Source organism: Mirounga angustirostris, unplaced genomic scaffold (assembly GCF_029215605.1).
Source record: "Mirounga angustirostris isolate CCGP_5_RB_7025 unplaced genomic scaffold, mMirAng1.0.hap1 SCAF_16, whole genome shotgun sequence".
In the NCBI taxonomy this organism is placed as follows: domain Eukaryota; kingdom Metazoa; phylum Chordata; class Mammalia; order Carnivora; family Phocidae; genus Mirounga; species Mirounga angustirostris.
In genome coordinates, this window is record NW_026991724.1 from 14,267,689 (window position 1) to 14,289,612 (window position 21,924).

The window sequence follows — 21,924 nt, forward strand, 5'->3', positions numbered from 1 at the left end:
GAGCTACTCTCTAAAGACAGGAGTGACCACAGGTGCCAAGTCAGGGCTGGGGCTCTAGGTTTTGGAGTTGTGCTGAGAAAGAGAGTAGAGGGGGGGAGGGCAGAGTTTAAGGGAGGGATGACTACTGTCAGAGAAGGAGGGAAAAGAGGAAACGATGAGATTTGTGAAAGAAGAAGGGACCTGTTACATCTCTAAAATGGGAAACAATTGTTGAGTGTGGGAGGCCAACAACACATCCAGACACACACAGTTAAAGGAGGGTGGGGAAGGAGGCCACAGTATGGACCTTCCCTCCCAAACTGATATGTCACTCACCTAACATAACATTTAACCCTTTAAAGCATACAGGTCAGTGGTTTCTGCAATACTCACAAAGGTATGCAACCATTACCAGTACCTAATTTCTGATCGTTTTCATCCCCCCAAGGGAAAGTCCATGCCCAGGGCAAGAAGTTATCGGTGACCTCTGAGAAATCAATTTCAGCAGAGGAGCAAGGACATGATCCGCAGCGCAGGCTGCACAGAAAAGAATGTGTTGGGAAGCAACGAAGAGGAGAGAAGGTGTCTAAGGGAGGGAAGAGTAAATTGTGTGACGAAGGTTCTGGAGAAGATGGGGAGGAACACAGTGCACAGAAGCAAAGTACTGAGCCCTGTCCTCCCTGTGATGGGGAAAGGTGAACTTCAGTGAAGGCTGCTGGGAAAACAGCGGGCGTGTGCGTTCAGCAGTTCACCTTCCCAGTTAGGGGTGAGTGAAGGAGCTCACGAGGGCATTGTGATCCCTGTGAGATGTGCCATGAGATCAGGAGAAGGTCTGGAGAGAGGAGTGGGGAAAGGAGCAGGAAGTGGCCATTCAGAGAAAGAGGGGGGAATGCTCTAGCCCTGAGGGTTTGAAGTGTAGTGGGGACTCCTGTCTGCCGGGGGCCTCACCGGCCAGCTTCTGCTGCTGTTGGGCATCTTCGAGACAGTCCTTCAGCTTCTGGATTTCAGCTCGCAGGGCCCCACACTCTGCCCTGGACTTATCCTGCTTCACCTCCTGGAGGGTGATTTCAAGTTCTGTTGTCATTCGTTGCTGCTTCTCCAACTCCATCTCCTTTTTCATGAGGCTGTTCTGAACCTGTGCCAGTTCCTTCTCGAGCTCATGCAGCATTTCATCTTTCTCTTGGAGGAGCTAAAGAAAGCAAAGGGTGAATGCTGATAAACGCCTGAACGGCGACCCAGGGAAGCCAGGTACAGATTGTCCTGAGCCCTCTCTAGCCACTAGCTTCTCTTGCCTGGGTATCACATAGTCTCCTACCTCTGCTCCCTGCCTCAAGTCAGGCCGTTCCCAACACAGCAGCCAGAGGGGGGCCTCTGAAAACCTAAGTCAGATCTTGTTCTGCCTTTCCTCAAAACCCTCCACTGGCTCCAAAAAGGCCACTGTCCTTACAGCAACCTGCTGGGATGCTCATGATCTGGTCTGACCTTACCTCTTGCCACCTGTATCCCTCCTGGCTTCAGCTTGTCTCCTGGAATATTCTAAGCAGACTCCTACCTGAGGGCTCGCACTTGCTACTCCCTCTGCTTGGAATATTTGTCCTCAAGACCTCTGCCTGGGTAGCTCCCTCACTTCATTCAAATCTCTGCCCAAATGACCACCCTGTGTGAAACAGCTACCAAACTGTTGGAGGAATTTATCAGTACCTGGCATTACATTATATATTAGTTTTGTGATTTGTTTATTGTCTGTCTCTCTGTACTAGAATGTAAGCTCCAGGGGAGTAGGAATGTTGCATGTGTTATTATATTCTTAGTGCCTAGAATGGTGCTTGGCTTATCACAGGAGCTCAAAAATACTGGTTGAATGAATATATGAATTACTCAAAGCTATTTTCTCAGCCAGACTCCTGGCGGCATGTGGTTATCTCTCCAGATACTTCCATTTTTCCTAATGGATACCCTCTGAACCTTCAAATAGGGAGCCTGAATGACCAGCCAGTCAATCAGTTGGATGATTTCTGCTATCTCTGATAAAAGTGTAGAGTTGGAACTGTGCTGACTACACAAACTTGCATTGGTTTTACAACCTTTCTGTCCTTACTTCCATTGCTAGGCTTTTCCAGGATGTTGATTTATATTGGCAACTACAGATCTTCTAGGGCATAGTTCCATTAATATTTTCAAACTGCCGGATATGCATATTCATAAGATATTTGTCATTTTATATATTGACATTCACTTGAAGTTCTTAATAAGGCTACACAATAGTTAAAGCATTTCTTTCCACTATCAAGCATAAACAAAAGCATAAAAGAACAATGCAAGTGTGTCCCAAACTCTCTACGTTGCAGGGCTGGGGAAGAACCTCTTATAGAGTCAACATCTCTATTAAGGTCCTTGGACAATGGGTATTTTATTTATTTATTATGTGCTATGAAAAGTCCCAAAGAAGTGCTCAGAACTGCCTCTGGGCCTAAAGAACCTGCAGTCTCATTGTTCATGTGTTGATGTTGCCCAGGCAATCACAGTGGGTGCAGAGCTGCAGGGCCAGCTCTGGCCAAGGTCTGCCCTCACACCTGTCCTGTTGGAGGTTCTAACCAGAGAGCTTCTCTTGTCCTACCTTGTCTTTCTTCAAGCCCAGCTTCTGGGTCTCCGTGAACTGCATCTGTAGCTCCTGCAGCCGCCGTTGCAGGATGGCAACCTCCTTATCCTTCCTCTCCATATGGGCAGATGTCTCCTCCCGCAGCCCATGCAAGTCCAGCTCCAGCTTCATCATGTCTATGGCGGGAAGGGACAGAGTGCTCCTTGCTCAGAAGAGAGCTCCGGCTTCCTTCTGCCTCTCCCCGCTGCCCCCTCCCCCAGCCCCCTGCTCCTGGTTTACCCTTCATGATGTTTTTCTTCTGCTCTGACACGGCCTCTAGCTCCATGCGCAAGTCCTTCACCAGGTTCTGGTACTCCTCCACATGCAGGCACTGGCTGTCTTTCTGCTCCTGCAAGTGCTTCAGTATCTGGGCAGGTAAGACAGGAACAGGGCAGGATGAGGACATGGGGGAAGAATGCTTTCTAAAATGCCGAATGTCTGGAATTGGCAAATCCAGAGAGACAGAGAGGGGAGTAGTAGGTGCTAGGGGCTGAGGCGGGGAGGAGGGGGAATGATTGCTCATGCATCCAGGATTTCTTTTTGGAGTAGTGAAAATATTCTGGAATTAGTGGGGATGGTTGCCCAACCTTGTGACTATTTAAAAGCCACTGAATTGTACACTTTACATAGTGACTTTTAGGGTGTGTTAATTGTATCTCAATTAAACAAACGAAAACAATGTAAAAACGGATATGGCAGACTCATCACCCTCATACAGAATGTGCACAAAAGCCACCACTCCTTCTGCCCTACAACAATCAACAGTCATTGATGGAACACATACTATGTGCCAGGCACTGTCCTAGGTGCTGGCGACAGTGGAATAAGAAACACAGAAACATATACTTGACCCCATGGAGCTGACCTTATAGTGGGGTGAGACAGACAAAGAACATAAGTAGTCACTTGTAGAAAATGTTAACAGTTGACAGGTGCTATAGAAGAAGAGAACAGCAAAAGGAGAATAGAGGTGTATGGGGGAGAGGGTTGCCATTAGAAACAGAATGGAGAGTTTGGCCCCACTGAGAAGGTGCCTCTAAGCAGGGGCCTCCTGGAAGTGAGAGACTGAGCCATGTTGTAGTGTTGTAGTATCTGTAGGTATCTGCACACAGGGGAGCTAGCCAGTGACCAGACTCTGGGGAGAGAACATGGGGCGGGGGGCATGTAGTTAGAGGGGTGAGTGATGGAGACAGTAGGAGGCATGAGGTGAGACGTTAGTGGGTGATCACATCATGGGGGGCTTGTAGTCCTTGGGCAAGGACTTTGGCTTCTACTCTGAAGGAGAAGGGAATGGCTATAACTAAGAGAGGGTAGAACACATGGCCGAGGAGGAGCAGTTAGTCATCTGGGCATCAAGGGATAGTTATGTGATTTCAGAGTTGTCAGTAAGGGAGGACTGCAGCATGAAGACAGGGGGACAGCTGGAGAAATATAGGGAAGTCACCATATGACCCAGGTGTGGGCACTGCAGGGGCTCAAAAGCTCACTCTATGCCAGGCCAGCTGAGTTCTGGTATTAATTGTGACCTGGGTAGTTCCATTCCTAATAGAATATCCAGGTTCCACAAAAGCACTGGATAGGACACATAAAATGGCAGGGAAGAGTGTATGCTGTTTCTTGGGGAAGTCTGCATCATTTAAAAAAATGGTGTGGTAAAGAGGCATTAGTGTTTAGTCAATATAGAGTTTCAGTTTTGCAAGATGAAAAAGTTCTAGAGAACTGTTGCACAACAGTGTAAATATCATGACTGAAATGTACACTTAAATGTGATTAACTTGGCAAATTTAATGTTACGTGTTTTTAGCCACTATGCAAAAAATAAAAGAGTATGGGAGAAATAAAGACATTTTTCAGACAAAAAATGGGAGTGTTATGAGATCTTGCTATAGGTCAGGACGTGAATAACATGGAATTGACCTTTAAAATAAATATTGACAGACGTCCAAGGAGGAACTCCAAAATTCAATATTGATTCCTCATTCACTCAAACTTTCTGCATCAGAGAGTCCTGGAAAGAGGAGTCTCTGTCCCTGCACTAAGGGATGCTTGGAGAGCTTATATGTGTTGTTTACTCTCTTTGCCACACCCCCCTTTGCTGCTATTTCAGGATTAGTAAACCTGCCCACAGTGTGGCCTCAGGTGGCTAGCTTTGCCTTGGACTTCAGGTTCAGGTACGACTGACTTAAGATCTCACCTAGGAAATGCAAACTGATGCACTCACTGTGGAAAACAGTATGGAGTTTCCTCAAAAACTTAAACATAGAACTACCTTATGAGCCAGCAATCTCACTACTGGCTATTTACCCAAAGAATACAAGAACACGAATTCAAAGGGAAACATGCATCTCAATGTTTATTGCAGGTTCATTTACAAATAGCTAAGATATGAAAGCAGCCCACATGTCCATCAATTGATGAATGGATAAAGAAGATGTGATATATATATATATATATATATATATATATATATATATAATGGAATATAATTCAGCCACAAAAAGAATGAAATCTTACCATTTGCAATGATGTGGATAGAGCTAAAGAGCATTATGCTAAGTAAAATAAGTCAGTTAGAGAAAGACAAGTACCATGTGATTTCACTCATATGTGGAATTTAAGAAACAAAACAAATGAGCAAAGGGAAAAAAAAGAGAGACAAATCAAGAAACAGACTCTTAATTATAGAGAAGAAATTGAAGGTTACCAGAGGGGAGGTGGGTGGAGGGATGGGTTAAATAGGTGATGAAGATTAAGGAGTGCACTTGTCATGATAAGCACCGGGTGATGTATGGAATTGTTGAATCATTATATTGTATACTTGAAACTAATATAACACTGTATGTTAACTAACTGGAATAAAAATAAAAATTAAAAAAAGATCTCACCTAGGATAGCACTGAACATAGTTTTGACTATTGGTTGGTCAAATCTTGCCATTTGTTTACATGGTTTAAATGCTTATTCACTATTAGAATCAGTTTTTGAGATGGCTTTGAATTTTGAAAATATCGAGTTTTTGAAGGACTAAATTTGAATAAATAGTCTTTCCTAAATTTGGTTCAACTCCAACTAGAAACTAGAAAGCTGGATGGTCCTTTTGAACCCAGCAAGCCAACCAGAGTCTGTGTCTTGTTTGGGCATACTGTTGAGAGGGGGTTAAGAAGCAGGTGCAATTCCAAAATTCGGCTTTAAAACTGAATACTGCCAGACATATTCCTTGGGACTTGGCATACATTACATACAGTATCCTTGTAGCAGGGCCAATCAAGTTCACACAAATATAAAAATATTATGTAAAAATAAAAAATAAGTTAGAAAACCCAGAATCAAACCCAACTCAACTCGACCCCCCCAGGCACAAATAAGCAAAAGTTCTCCCACCTTTTTAATGTCTTCACAATCTTCTGAGGAACTAGGAGGATGTCTGTGGGTGGCTGTATAGGAAGCAAAGTCCGCTTGTAATTTTATCAAAGCCTCTTCACGCTCTAGAACCTGCAAATGAGTGTAGGTCAGTTATGCTGAATGATCAATGTATTGTGATTATTACTAGTACTATTTTGGCAGGGTGTTCCTTTTTTCAGCCTAAGTTTGTTGTAATATTATGTAATTCATCACATACTTCCTGTGGGCTTGCAACAGAGAAAGAATTAGGTTCTCAATCTTGTATCAAAGTTCAGTAAGGCATAGACAGTGGTTTGTGTGGAGTCTGCCCATGGCCACATTTTGGACTCCTTCCTGAACCTCTGTGTGGTTCAGTTTATGAGGCAGAAGGTTCTTTAGAAGCTGTGATGGAAAGACATCTAATCTATCAGAGAACGGGATTCAAAGTTCAAGAATTAAAGAAGGAAGTTCTTTATGGAGTGCGTGGATATGTATGGACTTTAAAAAAAATTAAAAATCATGAAATTTTTGTTCTTGGTTGAAAATAATTCAAACAAAACCCAAGCATCAAAAATAAGTGAAATCTCTCCAATTACTCTCCACTCTCATTTCTACTAGGGGGCAGTGCACTACAGGCAATTTACAGTAGGTACATCTATACTATAATCAAAGACTTTAAAAAACAAAAGTGGAATTGAACTATACATAGGATTTTGCAACCTTTTCTCAACAATACATCACAACGATCCTTCCATTTAGTTCTTATCATCTGCTTAATCCTTTTTCGTGCCTGCGTATTATTCCACAGTATGGATATTTCTTTTTTTTTAATATGGATATTTCTTTAACCATTTAAAAAAATCTCTTCAACCATTTCCCTATTGATGAGCACTTAGGTTGTTGTGAGAGATTTTAAGTCTCTTTAGAATCTCAAACTTAGTGTGGGTTGGGGGCATGCAACTATGGAGAATATGAACAAAGGGTGGGGGTAAGTATATATAAGACATTTGAGGAATTTTGCTGACAGAAATTACTTTAGGTGACTATTTTTCCCTCCTTTCTTTCCTCATGGCTTTATTTTTGGTCTCTCAGAAAAATATTCTAGAAGTCACTTACCAAAGCGTTACTGCAGGCTAGTTTATTTCGAAGTTCCTGGATTAGATCATCCTGTTCAGACACCTTTTGCCAGACTTCAGACAGTCGTTTCAGGGTCTCCTGATGCTCTTGAATCATGCAGGAAGATGTGTATATACGCACCTTTGAATGATCACCTTTGTTCTCAGGCTCCTGGGATATTTGGAAATAATGAGTTGGTTTTATTCATACTATTTGAGTTAACTTCAGAATGCCATGCGCATGGAAAATCTCTTAGGTCTATATTCTGAAAGTTCATGTTCACATATGTGAATCTTATCTTTCTTAATAAAAGAAAAAATTAACAAGTGCATACGCATGGTAAAAAGTTCAAACAGTTCACAAGAGAACATACTGAAAAGTTAGTCTTCCTCCATCTTGACCCTCCATGACTCAAGTCCTTTCCTCTGTGACAGTCTATGTTACCAATTTTGGGGGGTATCCTTCCAGGGATATTTTATGCATCTTTGTATATGCATATATACATGTGTATATGCCCCCTTATTTTTTTCCCCTACACAAATGAAAGTCTTCTAAAACACTATTCTAACATTATGTTTTCACTTGACAATTTATTTAGGATAATTTCCATATTGTTACTTGTATATATATCTGACCTTTCTTTTAAAATTAATTTCAAATTGCACAAGTAATACATATATATGTATGTTATCTTTCTAAAACATTATAACATTGTAGGCAAGTCTAAATTTCTCTTTGACTATACTACCTCTAATCCCATACTTGCTGTGTTCTCCATAGATGACAATTTGTCATATAGATAAAGTTCTAGAACTTTATACACTTACATACATATAAAGGAATCTGTAGAATACAGATAATATTATGTTGTCCTTTTAAAATATAAAAATAGATTTTTTTTCACTCAAAAAGATGTCTTAGAAATTTATCCAGGTTAGTACATGTACTTTTAGCTCTTTTAAATTGCTTGTAATTGTGTTTATCCAGTCTCCTATTGATAGGAATACAGGCTGTTTCCAAGTTTTTTTCTAAAATGAAGCTGAAATGAATATTTTTGCACATAAGTCTTTGAGTACCTATACTGCTATATGTATGGATTAAATTCATGAAGTAGGACTGATAAGACATATTTAAAAATTTGATAGATATTACACAATTATCCTTCAAGAAATTATACCAATTGGCACTCCCATCAGCATGAGTATGCCCGTTTTCCTAGAACCATTTAAAAAAATGTCTTTCTCTAGGTCATCTGAAATCATGCATGAAGATTACTACATGCACATAGGTCTGCACTAACAATGAAGTGAACTGATTTAGATAGCCAGAAAAGAGCAAAGAGTTCCAGTTTGGAGAGTAGATCTTTCCCCATTAAACTTGTTTCCCTAACTGGGTTTTTTCAGGCACAGTTGGAAATAGTTTATGAAAAACTAATGATGTATTGTATGGTGACTAATATAACATAATAAAATAAAATTAAAAAAAAAGAAATAGTTTATGTTCACTGAGCATGAAAGCTACCCATGAGCAAGCTGCAGATGGGTCAGTGAGAAATCTAAAACTGACCATAAATAATATTCTTATAAATAAGTTAGTGTGTAAGTGGGCAAAGGAATGGAAAACAATAGAAAAGTTAAGGAACGAAAGATGATATCTACCGGTCCAATGTCTTAATACTACAGGATGAAAAATAGAAATTAATTTAAAAGTAATAGAAGAAAAATTCCCTGGATTGAGGAAATTATAATCTTCAGATGAAAAGGGTCAGTTAATGTTGAGAGGCTTAATGAAAAAAAACTAAGAAACCTTGAGTCTAAAATCCTCTAGAAATCAAAGAGATAAAACTGATGACTTACAAAAAATGAGAAACACCAAAATCTAACAATTCCTCTTTAATACTGGATGGTACGAGATGATGCAGCAATAACTTCAAAGACTTAAAGGAAGGTGTTTCTGAAAGTTTGTATACCCAGCAAAACTAGCAATTAGGAATGAAGACAATCTTGTTCAGACATGTGAATACTGAGAAATCTAACCATTCACCATTGTTTCTGAAAGAATTAACAAGTCCAAGAATTTAGAAGAGGTGGAGTATACTGCTTAAGTAATGATTAAAAGTTGGTTTTATTTGTAATCTTAAAGAAATGCATATTTTATATGTTATATAAACAGTTCCAGAGATTAAAAGAGAAATAAAAACCTTTCAACTCATTTATATTAAGGTAGCATAATCCAGACACTAATATGAGATGAGAGAACAAGAATTTGAGTGACCAAACTAATCTCATTTCTGAAAATAGATACAAAAAATAAAACTTTAAGAAATTTAGTATAGCATTTATTGTAATATAATGATATATTATTATTAAAATAAAGCAAAATAATAAATAAAATAAAATAATAATATATCATGATCAAGTAAGGTTTATTTCAGGAACATAGAGATTGTCCAATAAATGAAAATCTATTAATGCAATTCACTTCATTAAAGAAAAAAACCTCTATGATAACCTTGATAGCTGCTAACAAAAACACCTGATAAAGTTCAACATTCAATCCTGACAAAAATTCTCGATAAACTACATATAGACAGTCACACCTTCAACTTGAAAGAGAGTATTAACAAACAGCCAAGAATAAACATTATACTTAATAGTGAAATACTAGAAACATTTCCTTTAAAATGAGAAGGAAGGCAAGGATATTATAATTCTACATTGTTCTGGGGGGTCCTGGTCAATGCAGTAAGATGGAAAATAAGTTGTATTAATGTTGAAAAGGAAAGCAATTTAGAAATACCAAGCAGTCCACTGAAAATCTGGTCAGAGAGTTTAATAAGGTGACGGAACATCCTATACATCAGTAATAGTTAATAAAATTAAATGTATAAAAGATCTCATTTACAAAATCAATAACTGTAATACAGCTAGGAATAAACTTAGCAAGAAATATGTAAAATCTATAAAGAAAAGTATAAAATCTTATTGAAGGGTGCATAAGAAAACTTAAATAAAAGTAGAAGCATGCTATGTCCCATAGAATATGCTAATTTCCCCCCAATTAATATATAATTTGAAAGTAAGTGAACATAAATCTCAATTTTACCAAGAGAAGATGCACAAAAATGGACAAGAAATATTTGGAAGTCAAGAACAGGGAAGGAGGACCTGCTCTGAAGGAGCTATCAAAACATATCAGTTAAAGTCACTATAAAACTGTGATCTTGGTGCAAAAACTGGCAAATAGATCAGAAGAACAGAGTTGAGAAAGAGCCATGTGTACACAAGGATCAGCATATATACTGAGCTGGCAATTCAAATCAGTGGGGAAAGTGTTCAACAAATAGAGCTGGGACAGCTGGAGACCCCTTTTGTAATTATGTGTATCTATAGCTATATATCTACATATATATGTAGGTTACATTATCTATCTATCTATCTATCTATCTATCTATCTATCTATCTATCTATCTATCTATCTATCTAATCTATCCATCCATATCAATTCCAGATTGACTAAAGATAAAAACTGAAATACAAAAATATAAAAGTGCTAAAAAAATGAGGTAAACTTTTATAATATTGGGGGTAGAAAAGGTCTTCCTAAGCAAGAAATAAAACCTAAGGGTGCCCGGGTGGCTCAGTCGGTTGGGTATCTGACTCTTGATTTTGGCTTGGGTCATGATCTTGGGGTCGTGAGATCAAGCCATTGGGCTCCGTGCTTGGTGGGGAGTCTGTCTGGAATTCTCTCCCTCTCCCGTTGCCCCTCTCCTGCTCTCTCTCTCTCTAATACATAAATAAATCTTAAAAAAAAAGAGAGAAAGAAAACGTAGAATCTATAAAGGAGGACTGCAAGATTCAACTCCATAAAAAGTAAAAAAAATTATGTATGGTAACAAATATCATTAATAAAGTAAAATGAAAAGTTACAAAGTGGGAGAAGATATCTGTAACATATGTAGTAAAACATTATTACCTGTAATAAAAAGACTAAATACCCAATAAAAAACAGGTTAAAGATTTAAACAAGAAATTCATCAAAAAGAAATCCACATGACTGATACACTCATGAACAGTGCTCAATACTTTGTTAGCGTGGTGGGCACTGTGATGTGCCCCCTTCAGCAATGAGGGACTTACTCCCCCAGCTGCTGGGAGTGCTGCGCTGAGACAGCCCTCAGCTGTCAGCCTTTTCTGGGGATTGCCTGGGCTGAAGAAAACTGCTTGGCTCCAAGTCATGCCTCTCCCTAGGGGCAGCTCACATCCATAACTGATCAACATGGAGGTAAAAGGCCAGCTCGCTTCTCCCTAATTTGGGGCCCCTTTGTATGTCCATCCAGCCCCAGAGCTCCCACAAGTTTGGCTGAGGCCTTTGTTGGGGCTGCATCACAGCTCAACTTCTCCCTCTGCTCAAACCTGCTTCCTTCTCCTTCCTTTTACAGGTGTTGATACCAAGGGCTCTCTCTAAAATAATGTATTGCATGCCAATCTGTCTCAGAGTCTGCTTCCTGGGGGAACCCAACTCACAACTGTTTGAAATAAAGGAAATGAAAACTGTAATGAGAAAACTTGTTTTTTTTTTTCCCCCCTGCATCAGTTTAGCACACTTAAAAAGCTGAAAACATACCATGTGAGTTTGGGGAAGTAAGTTCCCTTAATTATTGTTGGTAGAAGTGTAAACTGGTAGAATCTTTCTGGCATTCAATTTAGAAGTATCCTTTAACATTAAAAATAAGCATATTCCTTGACCCAGCAATCCCACTTCAGGAAATTATCCCATAGGAATAAGGATGTCCATTACAGCTTGTTTGTAATAGACAAAATAGGTCAGTAGATGGTATAGTCATACCATAGAATACAAGGTAGTTACTAAAAGAAATTGTCAAGATATACATTTAAAAAGCAAGGTGTAGAACCACATTTATAAAATGACCCCTTTATGTAAAAAGAAAACCCTAACCATTTATATATGTAACTGTATAACAGAAGACTGAGGAAGATTCCCAACAGATTATTCGAGTAATTACCAAGGGAAGGAGAGTAGAGTAGAGGAGGCTGAAAGCAGACTTTCACATTTAATCTCTGTGATTCTGTCTAGGGAGCTACATTGTTGTATTACTTGTGTAATTAAAAAAAGCAATTAAAAGAAAAAGAAAGATTTAGGCATTTTGGCTCTGCTTTGTTATCTTTCATGGGTTTCACCTCCTGTTAGATCCTGAAATCATGGTTTGCATGAGCCCTGCGACCAAGAGCCCCCCAGCCAGACACCCATGAGAACATGGAAGATTTGAGAGCTCATTTGGTATTTTGATTTTTGCCTTATTTGAAGTGCTGGCATTTTATATTAATTGAGGAGCCTCAAAATTCCTAAGTAGGAATCTTAAAGGAGATGTGAAGGCTGAAAATTGAAAGCTGAAGGCTACAAAATTCAAGGGAAGGAATGACATCTGGTTGAAGGTTTGGGTTTCCCTCAGAGAAAGCAGGGACTGTTACCCGGGGACCACCTGGGAGCATGCCCACTTGCTGGAGCTCCTGGGCTGAGTGGCCAGGTGTGAGTCCTACCTGACTGACGATCCCGCTGAGCTCCCCCTCCAACATCTTCACTTGGCACTCCAGTAACTCAATGTTGCTTAGGGAAGTCTGGTATTTATCCCTGTAGAGGCTTAAGCTCCTTTCTAGGGAGACAATCTTGTCCCCGGCCAAAGCAAGTTGCTCTTGTGCCAAATGGAGCTTCTCCCCTGTGTTCTCATTATGATTTCCCATTTCCTCCTCATAGAGAATCACCTGTTGGTGTAGGAATGAAACCACACTGAACTCATGGAAGCATCTGTATGAGGAAAGGGTATGGCTATAAGGACCCCATGCAGAGGAGTCTTCCGTCTTCACTAGAAACCCAGATGTACATAATAAGCCCAGCACAGATTTAAAAGCTATGATATATAATATCAGAATGTTAATGATTAGGAATTAAAGCAAAAAGATTGTCATATTTGGATGGTAAGCTTCTTAAAGGCAGGGACCATTATCTATTTTCCATTCTGTCTGGCATGTAGTAAAAAGTCAGTAAGGACTCTTAGTTGATTAATGGGAATGAGTCTGTATAGCTCCATTTTTTTTTTTAAGGGCTTGAAATGCCAGTATTCTTTCCTTTCTAGGTATTCTCTAGAGATCTAATTTAGAAAATGTGGAGCCCCTCCTGCACACAGCAAAGTTCCTGAGAGATTGAGGGGGGACAGCCTCAAGTTCCTCTGGGACTTGGACAGTTCTTACTTAGATTGCTTCTTTTCCTAATCGATTAATTAGTCGATCAACTGACAGATAATTATTGAGTGCTCATAAACAATGTCTTGGGTGCTAAGGGGATATATACTTGTAAGACATAGGCTGCTCCCTTAAAGAGTTTACAAACTATTACAATTTGGTGAAGATATGATTTATAACTAGCAAATAACTGTATATAGCTGAGTATGCTCAACTGTATGGCTAGAGTTACATGTATTTGAAGGAGTTAAGAGCAGGAGGGTCATCAAGGAAGGTTTCATTTGGCTCAAAGTTCAGTGTAGAATTTGGATAGAACTCGTTCTGTCGGTCTAAGCTAATTATGCTTGCTGCCTGCCATTTGAAGTTCCTCCTAGGAAAAGGTCATTTAGTTTGAGATGTTGATCAGATAAGGGGAAGAGGGAAGGGATATTTTATATTCAAATGTTTATAACAGAAGCTATCAGTGACTCGCTCACATTCCAGAGGCACTCACCATTCCTTTGAAGGCTAAACCCATTCCAACCACAAGCATCTTCAACTCTTTGCCTGAGGGATGCTCTGGCCTCAGGAGCCCACTCCAGCAGAGGAAAGACAAGGCAGGTTACAAGTATGGGGGAGTTAACACCCTCAGGTGCAGCCTTCAACCAATGCCTGGGGGGTGAGCTGGGATCACTCTGAGGCATGTTCTACACCACCTCCCCCAGTTCTCCAGGGGGATTGAATCCCAGGGGCCCATGGCAGTGATTTTAGTACTGATTTTCTTTATAGGCCTCCTGTCTTTTTTTTGACTCACTTCTCCACTCTCCCTCTGGGATCACCTCTTGAATTACTACTTTACATTCATCTCCTTGTCTTAGGCTCTGCTGTTGGGAAACCTAACCTTACACAGAAGTTTGATGCTACTGTGCAACAAAGTATTGGGGAAACTTGGCGGAATGCCTAGAGTAATTTTTTCCAATGTTTTCCCATCTTGAGATCATTTTCAGTGACTGTTAGTTACCAGAACCCACTGCAATTCTCCCCCTTCTCCTTAGTAGTTGAGCCTTTACTTTATTTGGGACAGCAGTGCATGTCACTGAAATACATTTCCTTGGCTTCCTAGGAACTAGCTGTAGCCACGTGACTAACTCTGGCCAATGATACATAAATGAAAGTGTTGTGTGGGGCTTCTAGAAAGTGTCCTTAAAAGAGCAGAGTGTGTCATTTTCCCCTCACCTCCTTCCCTGCCCCCAACCTGATTGTTTGGAACAAGGATGTGATGGTTGGAGCTCTAGCAGCCACCTTGGGAATCTAGAAAATGGAAGTTTTGAGCTGATGGTGGTGGACCCAAAAGATAGGACCCTAGGTACCTGATGACACATGCAGTTCCCTTAACATCCTAGACCACCTATCTCCAGCCTTCCTCTATGTCAGAGAAATAAACTATCCAAAGTCACTATGACCTTGGGGTTTTCTGTTACATGCAGCCAAACACAATCCCAACTAATTCAGGGTTGCTCTATCCAGGCTGGACTCTTGTTTAGGAACTGGCCGGTTTTAACACAGCCCTGCTTTAGTTTTATTAAACTATGGTTTGTGTTCACAGGCTTAGTCCTCAATTATACTTTGTAGGATAGCCTTTCTCGGTTTCTTTCCCTCCCAATCCTATTCAGCAAATTCTCATAATATCCCTTTAAAAAAATTCTACAGTCCTCTAAGTCCTCATAAAGCTCCTGGAATTCGTCCTTAAGCAACAGCACCATCCTAGACAGTCCTTGGAATTTTATCTCTAAAGGCCAAGGGAGAAAATGCCAGGGGAGGCTGTCTGTCTCATTACTTAGAACCCACAGTTTCACTGCTGCTAGCCCTACCACTGCTCAACTGGTTTAAAATTCTATAGTTTGGTCTTTGGAATTTACTCGGGATTCCACAAGGATGCTCTTTTTGGTTTAAAAATAGCACTATCTTGGGACACGGATGGCAATGAATGTCCAAAATATACCTAAGTCTATATGATCTAAAACTCCAGCCTGAAAAAAATGACTGATCTCGTATTCTCAAAGATCGACTGAGACTCAATGTCTGGTTATCTTACCAGCTATCCAAGTGCTAGGAATTTTTATATTATCAAAATCTGATTTTTCTAAAAATGCTTCATTTAATGGACTTTATACCTTTTTTTTTTATAACCCTCAGAGACCTAGAGTCTTTTGCATTTAAATTGCAATGATAATAGGATGGAGATGATGGACCTATATGCATACCACACACATACAGACACAAACATCACATGTCCCACATATATTGATACTGGAGCTCTCACCCAATTATGCTATTCTCTTTAGTTCCCTCTGTTCAGCTTCAAAAAGATTAAGAATTAAAGAGGGAAAGTTGATAAAACCTGCTCAAGATGTTGAGAAGCTCTCCTCTGTAAGGCCAGTGTCTGCTTTCTAGTAGGTGTGGCCTGATTTCTGTAGGTACATGGGCATATGAGACATTTCCATAGTTAGTGTATCAATACCTCATCTTCTTTCAGTTTGCAGTGATGGTGGAGAAGAACCAGGTCAGAAGTCTGCTTCTCTAGGACAGACTGATACTGCAGGAGGGAACAGTAAGAAGTCTGCAACTCCTCAGTGCGAAACTCCAGTTCTTGCTGAAGGGCTAGCAATTTTTTCTTGAGTTGTTGGAGTTGTCTCAGATGGCACTGTTTACTGGGCTCAAACTCCAAACGTGACTCCTCGAATGCTAATGCTTGTTTCTTATTCTGCAATTGAGATAGAATATATGGAAAAAAACCTTTAGGTTGTCACTAAGTATGCATTCGTTCTTTGATTTTTTTTCATTTGTTCAACCATTGACATCCACCTATCCATCCTTTTATCCACAGGGCACTTAGTAAATATGTCACTCTATCTACAGTGAAACATCATTTTGTATTTTCATCCTGTAAGGAGGATTTGAAAGAACAAAAAAATCCTAGTTCTTTCCTACTAGTTAGATCTACCCTTCATATTATTTAGGCCAGAAGAAAAAACATACACCTAAAGGACCTAGGAAGTTATATAAAGATACACACAATAATATGATTTTTTTTGGCTTCACAATTAAAGATAACCCAATTGATCTAGAACACAATGGATTTCTGGTCAGAGTTCTTGGACTAAACTTGATTTACACTTAGATAAAAGGATAAACTCTTGGGTGTGCTCTTAGGGAAACAGCTTTCTGGAGGGCTGGGAAATGGGAGGCAGAGATGATTCAGGCATATCTGGGCATTGACTCTGTTGTCTCCTCCGGAAGGAAGATGTGACCTTGTAGATGCTGAATGTGTGTGTGTGTGTGTGTGTGTGTGTGTGAGAGAGAGAGAGAGAGATCTCTTCCTGCCAATCCACAATCAACTTGAAATGCTGCTAGACCCATCCTATATTTTCATTCATTCATTCAATAAACATGTTGAGCACCTACTTTGTATCAGGTATGCTGCTGGTAGGATACATCCCTGAGTTGTTTATTTCAGTATAGGTGAGGTCTTTGCACTGAAGTTTCTGTATTTTCTTGCCTAACATCCCTGATGACATGTGGATGAAGAGGGTGGCCCATGGGCATTCCTTAATTCCCTTCTCTGCTTATTATCCTCTTACTTATTCTTTAAAATCCTGTCCAATTTTTGCTCTTCTTCCTGTTTTCCCTGCAAAGCCATCTTTGCACCAATACTATATTTATTGGCATGTCTTTAATATGGCATTTCACATTCTGCTTTGCATTGCAGTGACCTCTGTGTATCTTATCTTCTAATTAGATTATAAACCCCTGGAGAGCAGGGGCCATGCCCACTTCTATAGGACCTAGACTAAAGGTTTATACACAGTTAGGTATCAAAGGAAAGTAGGAAATTAAATAGAGAATAGGTAATCTCACTGGTTCCCCAAAATTTGAGCTTGTGGCCTTGGCCTCATTAACAGAGTACTTTCAAACTTTCTAAAAATTAACTTTTTTTTACAGTTCTATTGAGGTATACTTTGTATATCATAAAATTTAACCACTGTAAGTATATAGTTCAATGATTTGTAGAAAATTTATGGAGTTGTGCAACCATTATTAGAATCCAGTTTTACAACATTTCCATTGCCTCAAAAAAATTCCCTCTCACCCATTTGTCACTCTTGTTCCTACCCCAGCTCCAGGCAATCACTAATCTGCTTTCTGCCTCTAGGGGTTTGCCCTTTCCAGACATTTCATATAAATGAAATTGTATAATACGTCATCTTTTGTGTCTGGCTTCTTTAACTTAGCATAATGTTTTAAGGTTCATCCAAGCTACAGCAAGAATCAGTATTTTATTCTTTTTTATTGCTGAATAGTTTGAATATATCATATTTTGTTTATCTGTTCACCAGTTGATGGACATTTGGACTGTTTCAGTTTTTGGCTATCATAAATATTGCTGCTATGAGCATTAGCATAGTAGCCATTTATGGATGTGATATTTTCCTTTAATTAATTTGTTTAGCAAACATCACGGTGCACCTACTGTGTGTCAAGCACTGTAGTAGGTAATGGGGATATAGAAGTGTATAAAACAGACAGAATCCCTGCCTTCATGCAGTTTGCATCTATGGGGAGGTGGGAGGCAGCAAGTTAAATAAGTAAATTATGTAGTGTATTAAAAGGAAAAAGCGCTATGGAGGAGAGTAAAGCAGGGGAGAGAGATGAGGAATGCTTGCATGGAGGCAGCTGTAATATTGATTTAAGTATTTTCATGGAGTTTGAAGACACAGAAGACACTCTGTACAGCAGGAACACTCCAGGGAGAGATAATAGCAAGTGCTAGGGCCTGGAGGTGGGAAGTGCCCAGTGGTGTCTGAGGAACCACTTTGTTCTGGCTGGAGCAGAGAGAGTAAAGGGGAGAGTGGTACCAGATGAGGTGAGAAAGGAAAGGGAGGTGAGCTCCCTTAGGGCCATGTAGGCCATTCTAAAGACCTTAACTTTCCCTTTCAGTGAGATAAAAGGACACTGGAGGTTACTGAACAGACAAGTGAAATGATGTCCTTTAGCTGTTACAAAGGACACACTGGCTGTTCTACTGAAAATCAACTGTAGGTGGGCAAAGATGAAAGCAGAGAGACCAGCAAGGAGGTTGCTGCAAGAATCCAGGCAAGAAGGGCTGGGGGCATGGACCAAGTTGGAAGTTGAGAGAAATGGCCGGGTCATGGATATATTTTAAAAGTGGATCTCATGGGATTGGCGGCTGTGTTAGATGGGATGTGGGATGGTGGGAAATGATGGTCATCCAAGGCAGGATGACTCCAAGGTTTTGGTCTGAGTAATTGAAGATGGAATTTTAATTAGAGTAATGCTGTGAGAGCTGGGACTGAAAAGAGGGAAAATCTTCTCTAGTGAGAGTGAGTGGGGGTGGCTCAGGTAAGATAAGGGAGGCTCAGCCCAGCTCAGAACCAGAAAGACAACAGCTGATTATGTCAGCTCATTCTCAATGAGAAGACTTAAAACGGACCACTATGGTCACCAGCAAGAAATCCTAGGCAAAGAGAAGCTGAACTCTTGGCCTGAAGATCTGGCGTATGTGGCTGGAGGGAAGTTAATGATACTTCTTTCTTAAGCCTAACAATGCTGAATTTTGTATGTACTCTGTGCGGCTGTAATTGCCAACATTTATATTAAATGTTTCTAGTTAAGTGTTCTCATTCTTTTCAAGATAAGAATGTTGCTATTCTCACAACCCATCCATGAAGGGACTTGGGAGTGGCATGTGTGTGGGTGCTCATGCACACATACAAATACAGGGGGATGTTCTCAACAGCCCAAGAGTTCTGACTACATAGGTAAGCTGGGCGGTGGGAAGCTACTAGGAAAAAGACATGGTCAAGAATAAATACCTAATGTGGTTAGAACTAAAGCAAAGGAGTGAACATCGTGGGGTAGGGTTAATTCAGGGACTTATTTTAGTGAAGCAGAATCCTTATCAAACTGTGCCCAAATTCTGTTTTTCTTGGCTTTGTTGAAGTTGACTTGATCTCTGACAATTAAACTGACTCAGCTGAAAACTAACTGTGGTCTCTTTATTTTTCATTCTTTCTTAGCTTCACCTTATTTTCATGTCCCTGTTTTCATTATACAAAAGAATGAAAGAAGTGCCTTTTTTTTTTTTTTTAAGCCAAACCATTTCTTTAGGGCTTCCCCTTCTAGTATGTGGTACATCATCTATTCTTAGGGTATGTTCATAATCGTTCTTTGGCTTAAAAGATACATGTCTTTTCCTGTGTGTATAAAGCTTAGCAACCTGTCAGTGATACTGGTGAACTGTTAGTAACATCTCTTCCCCAGAGGTCATGTTGAATGTTTTGGGTTTAATTCTGGTTTGAGGTAACATGATAGACCAATCAGATGATGTGAGTTCATCCAAATCTTCCAGTACAGGGCAAACATAGCACCTGACCAAGTTTGTCTGGTTACAAATATCCAAGAACTGCTCATATATGCAGAGAAACTTGAGTTTCCTTGGATGAGAATTTTAAACATTTGTACACTATAGATACCTATGGGTTTAGAGGAATCAAGTTTCAAAGTCTTGGAGAAATGCCTAGACTTATTTGAGACCTATTAAATTTCTACTTATTTATCCTTAAGTATTCAAAAGATTATTTTTCTTAATTCTAAATGAATAGAAAATGACATGCTATGGATTAAGCCTACATTTCACTCATATATGTGCCAGAGAGCAGAGTGATAAAGGCGTCAATACATTTCCTATTTGCTTCTTTGTCTTTCTTTTTTAAAGTTTTCTTTCTAGTGAAGACAGACATTTTATTAGATTCTGCTTTGGCCTTTAAACTGAGATTTGGAGAAAATGAGAAAGTTGGAAGTAATCTTCCGGAAGTGAGATTAGTTCTTAGAGTGACCATCCACAGTTGGACATGATTCTGGAGGTTGTCTGGTCCACCATGTTTCTCAGATAGATTTCTATCCAGGCCTCAGCTCTCTCAAAAAATGGAGAGCACTGGCCACCAGTAGGAACCTGTTCCCATATTTAATCAATTTTTCAGCCCTACTTATGGTCAAAGAGATTATAGCTATTGCTCTTTCCTTGCCTATGTGGCTACTTGATCACAGAAGGGAATTAATTGGCCTGGCATGATTTGCCTTTTGAGAAGTCACTTTGGTTTCTACCCAATACTTTGTGCTTTTCAAGTTGATGCTAATTGATTGATGTTAAGTTCTATATTTTCCCAGATATTGAAGTTAAGCTGACAGGTCTATAATTACCAGGATTGTCCCTTTTCCCTTTTTAAAAAGATGAGCACTTCATTTACCCTTTTTCAGTCTACAGGGACTTTCTTTATCCTCTTGAGTTCTCAAAAATAATCACTAGCAGCTATGTAATAACACCTGACAATTCCTTAAGTACTCTTCAAAGTATGTCATCAGGTCCTGCTGATTTGCCTAAAGCCGGCTTTTCAAAAATACTTTTTAACCATTTTATTCCCTATTCTAGTTTGCACTAACTCTCTTCTGTCTCAGGTTGGCATTGCTCTGGTAACTGGATCCCTGCTGCTTTTTCCCTTTCATTTATGAACTGAAAGTCTCATTTTTCCCCAGTCATCGTCATGAACTTCTTTCCCTATCTTTGAGGTGTTAAGTGAGATATTTTCCCTGTAACCCTGGTTTAGCCTTTTATCACTAGATAGGTCTATCAGTTACTTTTTATATCCTCTACAAAGTACATTTCTTGTTTTGGTAGAGTGTAGAACTGGGTGTTAAGTGACATGCATTTCTTTTGGTTACATCTTCATGGCGTAGACATTTTTCTCGTCTGTGACCTCTGCTTATCAGAGAGTCCCTTTAAAGAAAAAAAGAAACCTCTTTATTTTGGAATAATTTTAGATTTACAGAAAAATTGCAGTAGTATATAGAGTTTCCATATACTCTTCACCCATCTTTCCCTAAGATTAACATTTTACATAATTGTGGTATATTTGTCCCACTAGGAAATTAACATTGGTAGGTTACTATTACCTAACCTACATCTTCATTTGTATTTTATCAGTTTTTCCATTAATGTTTGTTTGTTTTTTTCTGTTCTAGGATCCAATCCCAGATCCCACATTGCATTTAGCAGTTCCACTTAAAATTTTTGTTTCATTCCCAATGACTCAAAGTGATATTTCTGTGTCATAATTTCCATCAAGGATGTATTAACCCATACTTGACTAGTTACTTTTATCTTCAGAAATCACACTTCTTTACATAGTTTTATGCTAAGAATAGTGTCCTTCATCCACTTCAAAGATGAGTTTGACAATCTGGTCTGTACTAAATATCAGGGCATTCTCCCCATGCCACTATCAGGGCCAAAGGGGTCTGGGCAATTGCTCAGAGAGACCCTTCCTTTTCTAATTTGATCATCCTTTTATTATGATAGCTCTGTTGTTCTTTTCTCCTTTCACTTTAGTAGAGGCACTCTTTTGGTTCCTGGGCAGGGTCAGGACTACAGTGAGGCAAGTGAGGTGCAAATTTTAAGGAGGAATTCTGTCTCAGGGTGGGGCAAGCGCAGAG

The 21,924-nt window shown here is 39.6% G+C and overlaps 1 protein-coding gene across 1 annotated transcript in view; it reads right to left on the reverse strand.

The window, feature by feature from the left end:
* The window catches only part of PMFBP1 (polyamine modulated factor 1 binding protein 1), a 44,202-nt gene that overhangs the window by 14,197 nt on the left and 8,081 nt on the right, over positions 1-21,924 (reverse strand). Inside the window, exons 3-9 of the mRNA XM_064581569.1 lie at positions 15,875-16,117; positions 12,676-12,897; positions 7,115-7,285; positions 5,999-6,109; positions 2,858-2,984; positions 2,597-2,754; positions 928-1,168 (exon numbers count right to left, since the gene is read on the reverse strand). Of these exons, the coding sequence (XP_064437639.1) occupies positions 928-1,168; positions 2,597-2,754; positions 2,858-2,984; positions 5,999-6,109; positions 7,115-7,285; positions 12,676-12,897; positions 15,875-16,117 (1,273 nt within the window). The remainder of the gene's footprint in view (positions 1-927; positions 1,169-2,596; positions 2,755-2,857; positions 2,985-5,998; positions 6,110-7,114; positions 7,286-12,675; positions 12,898-15,874; positions 16,118-21,924) is intronic.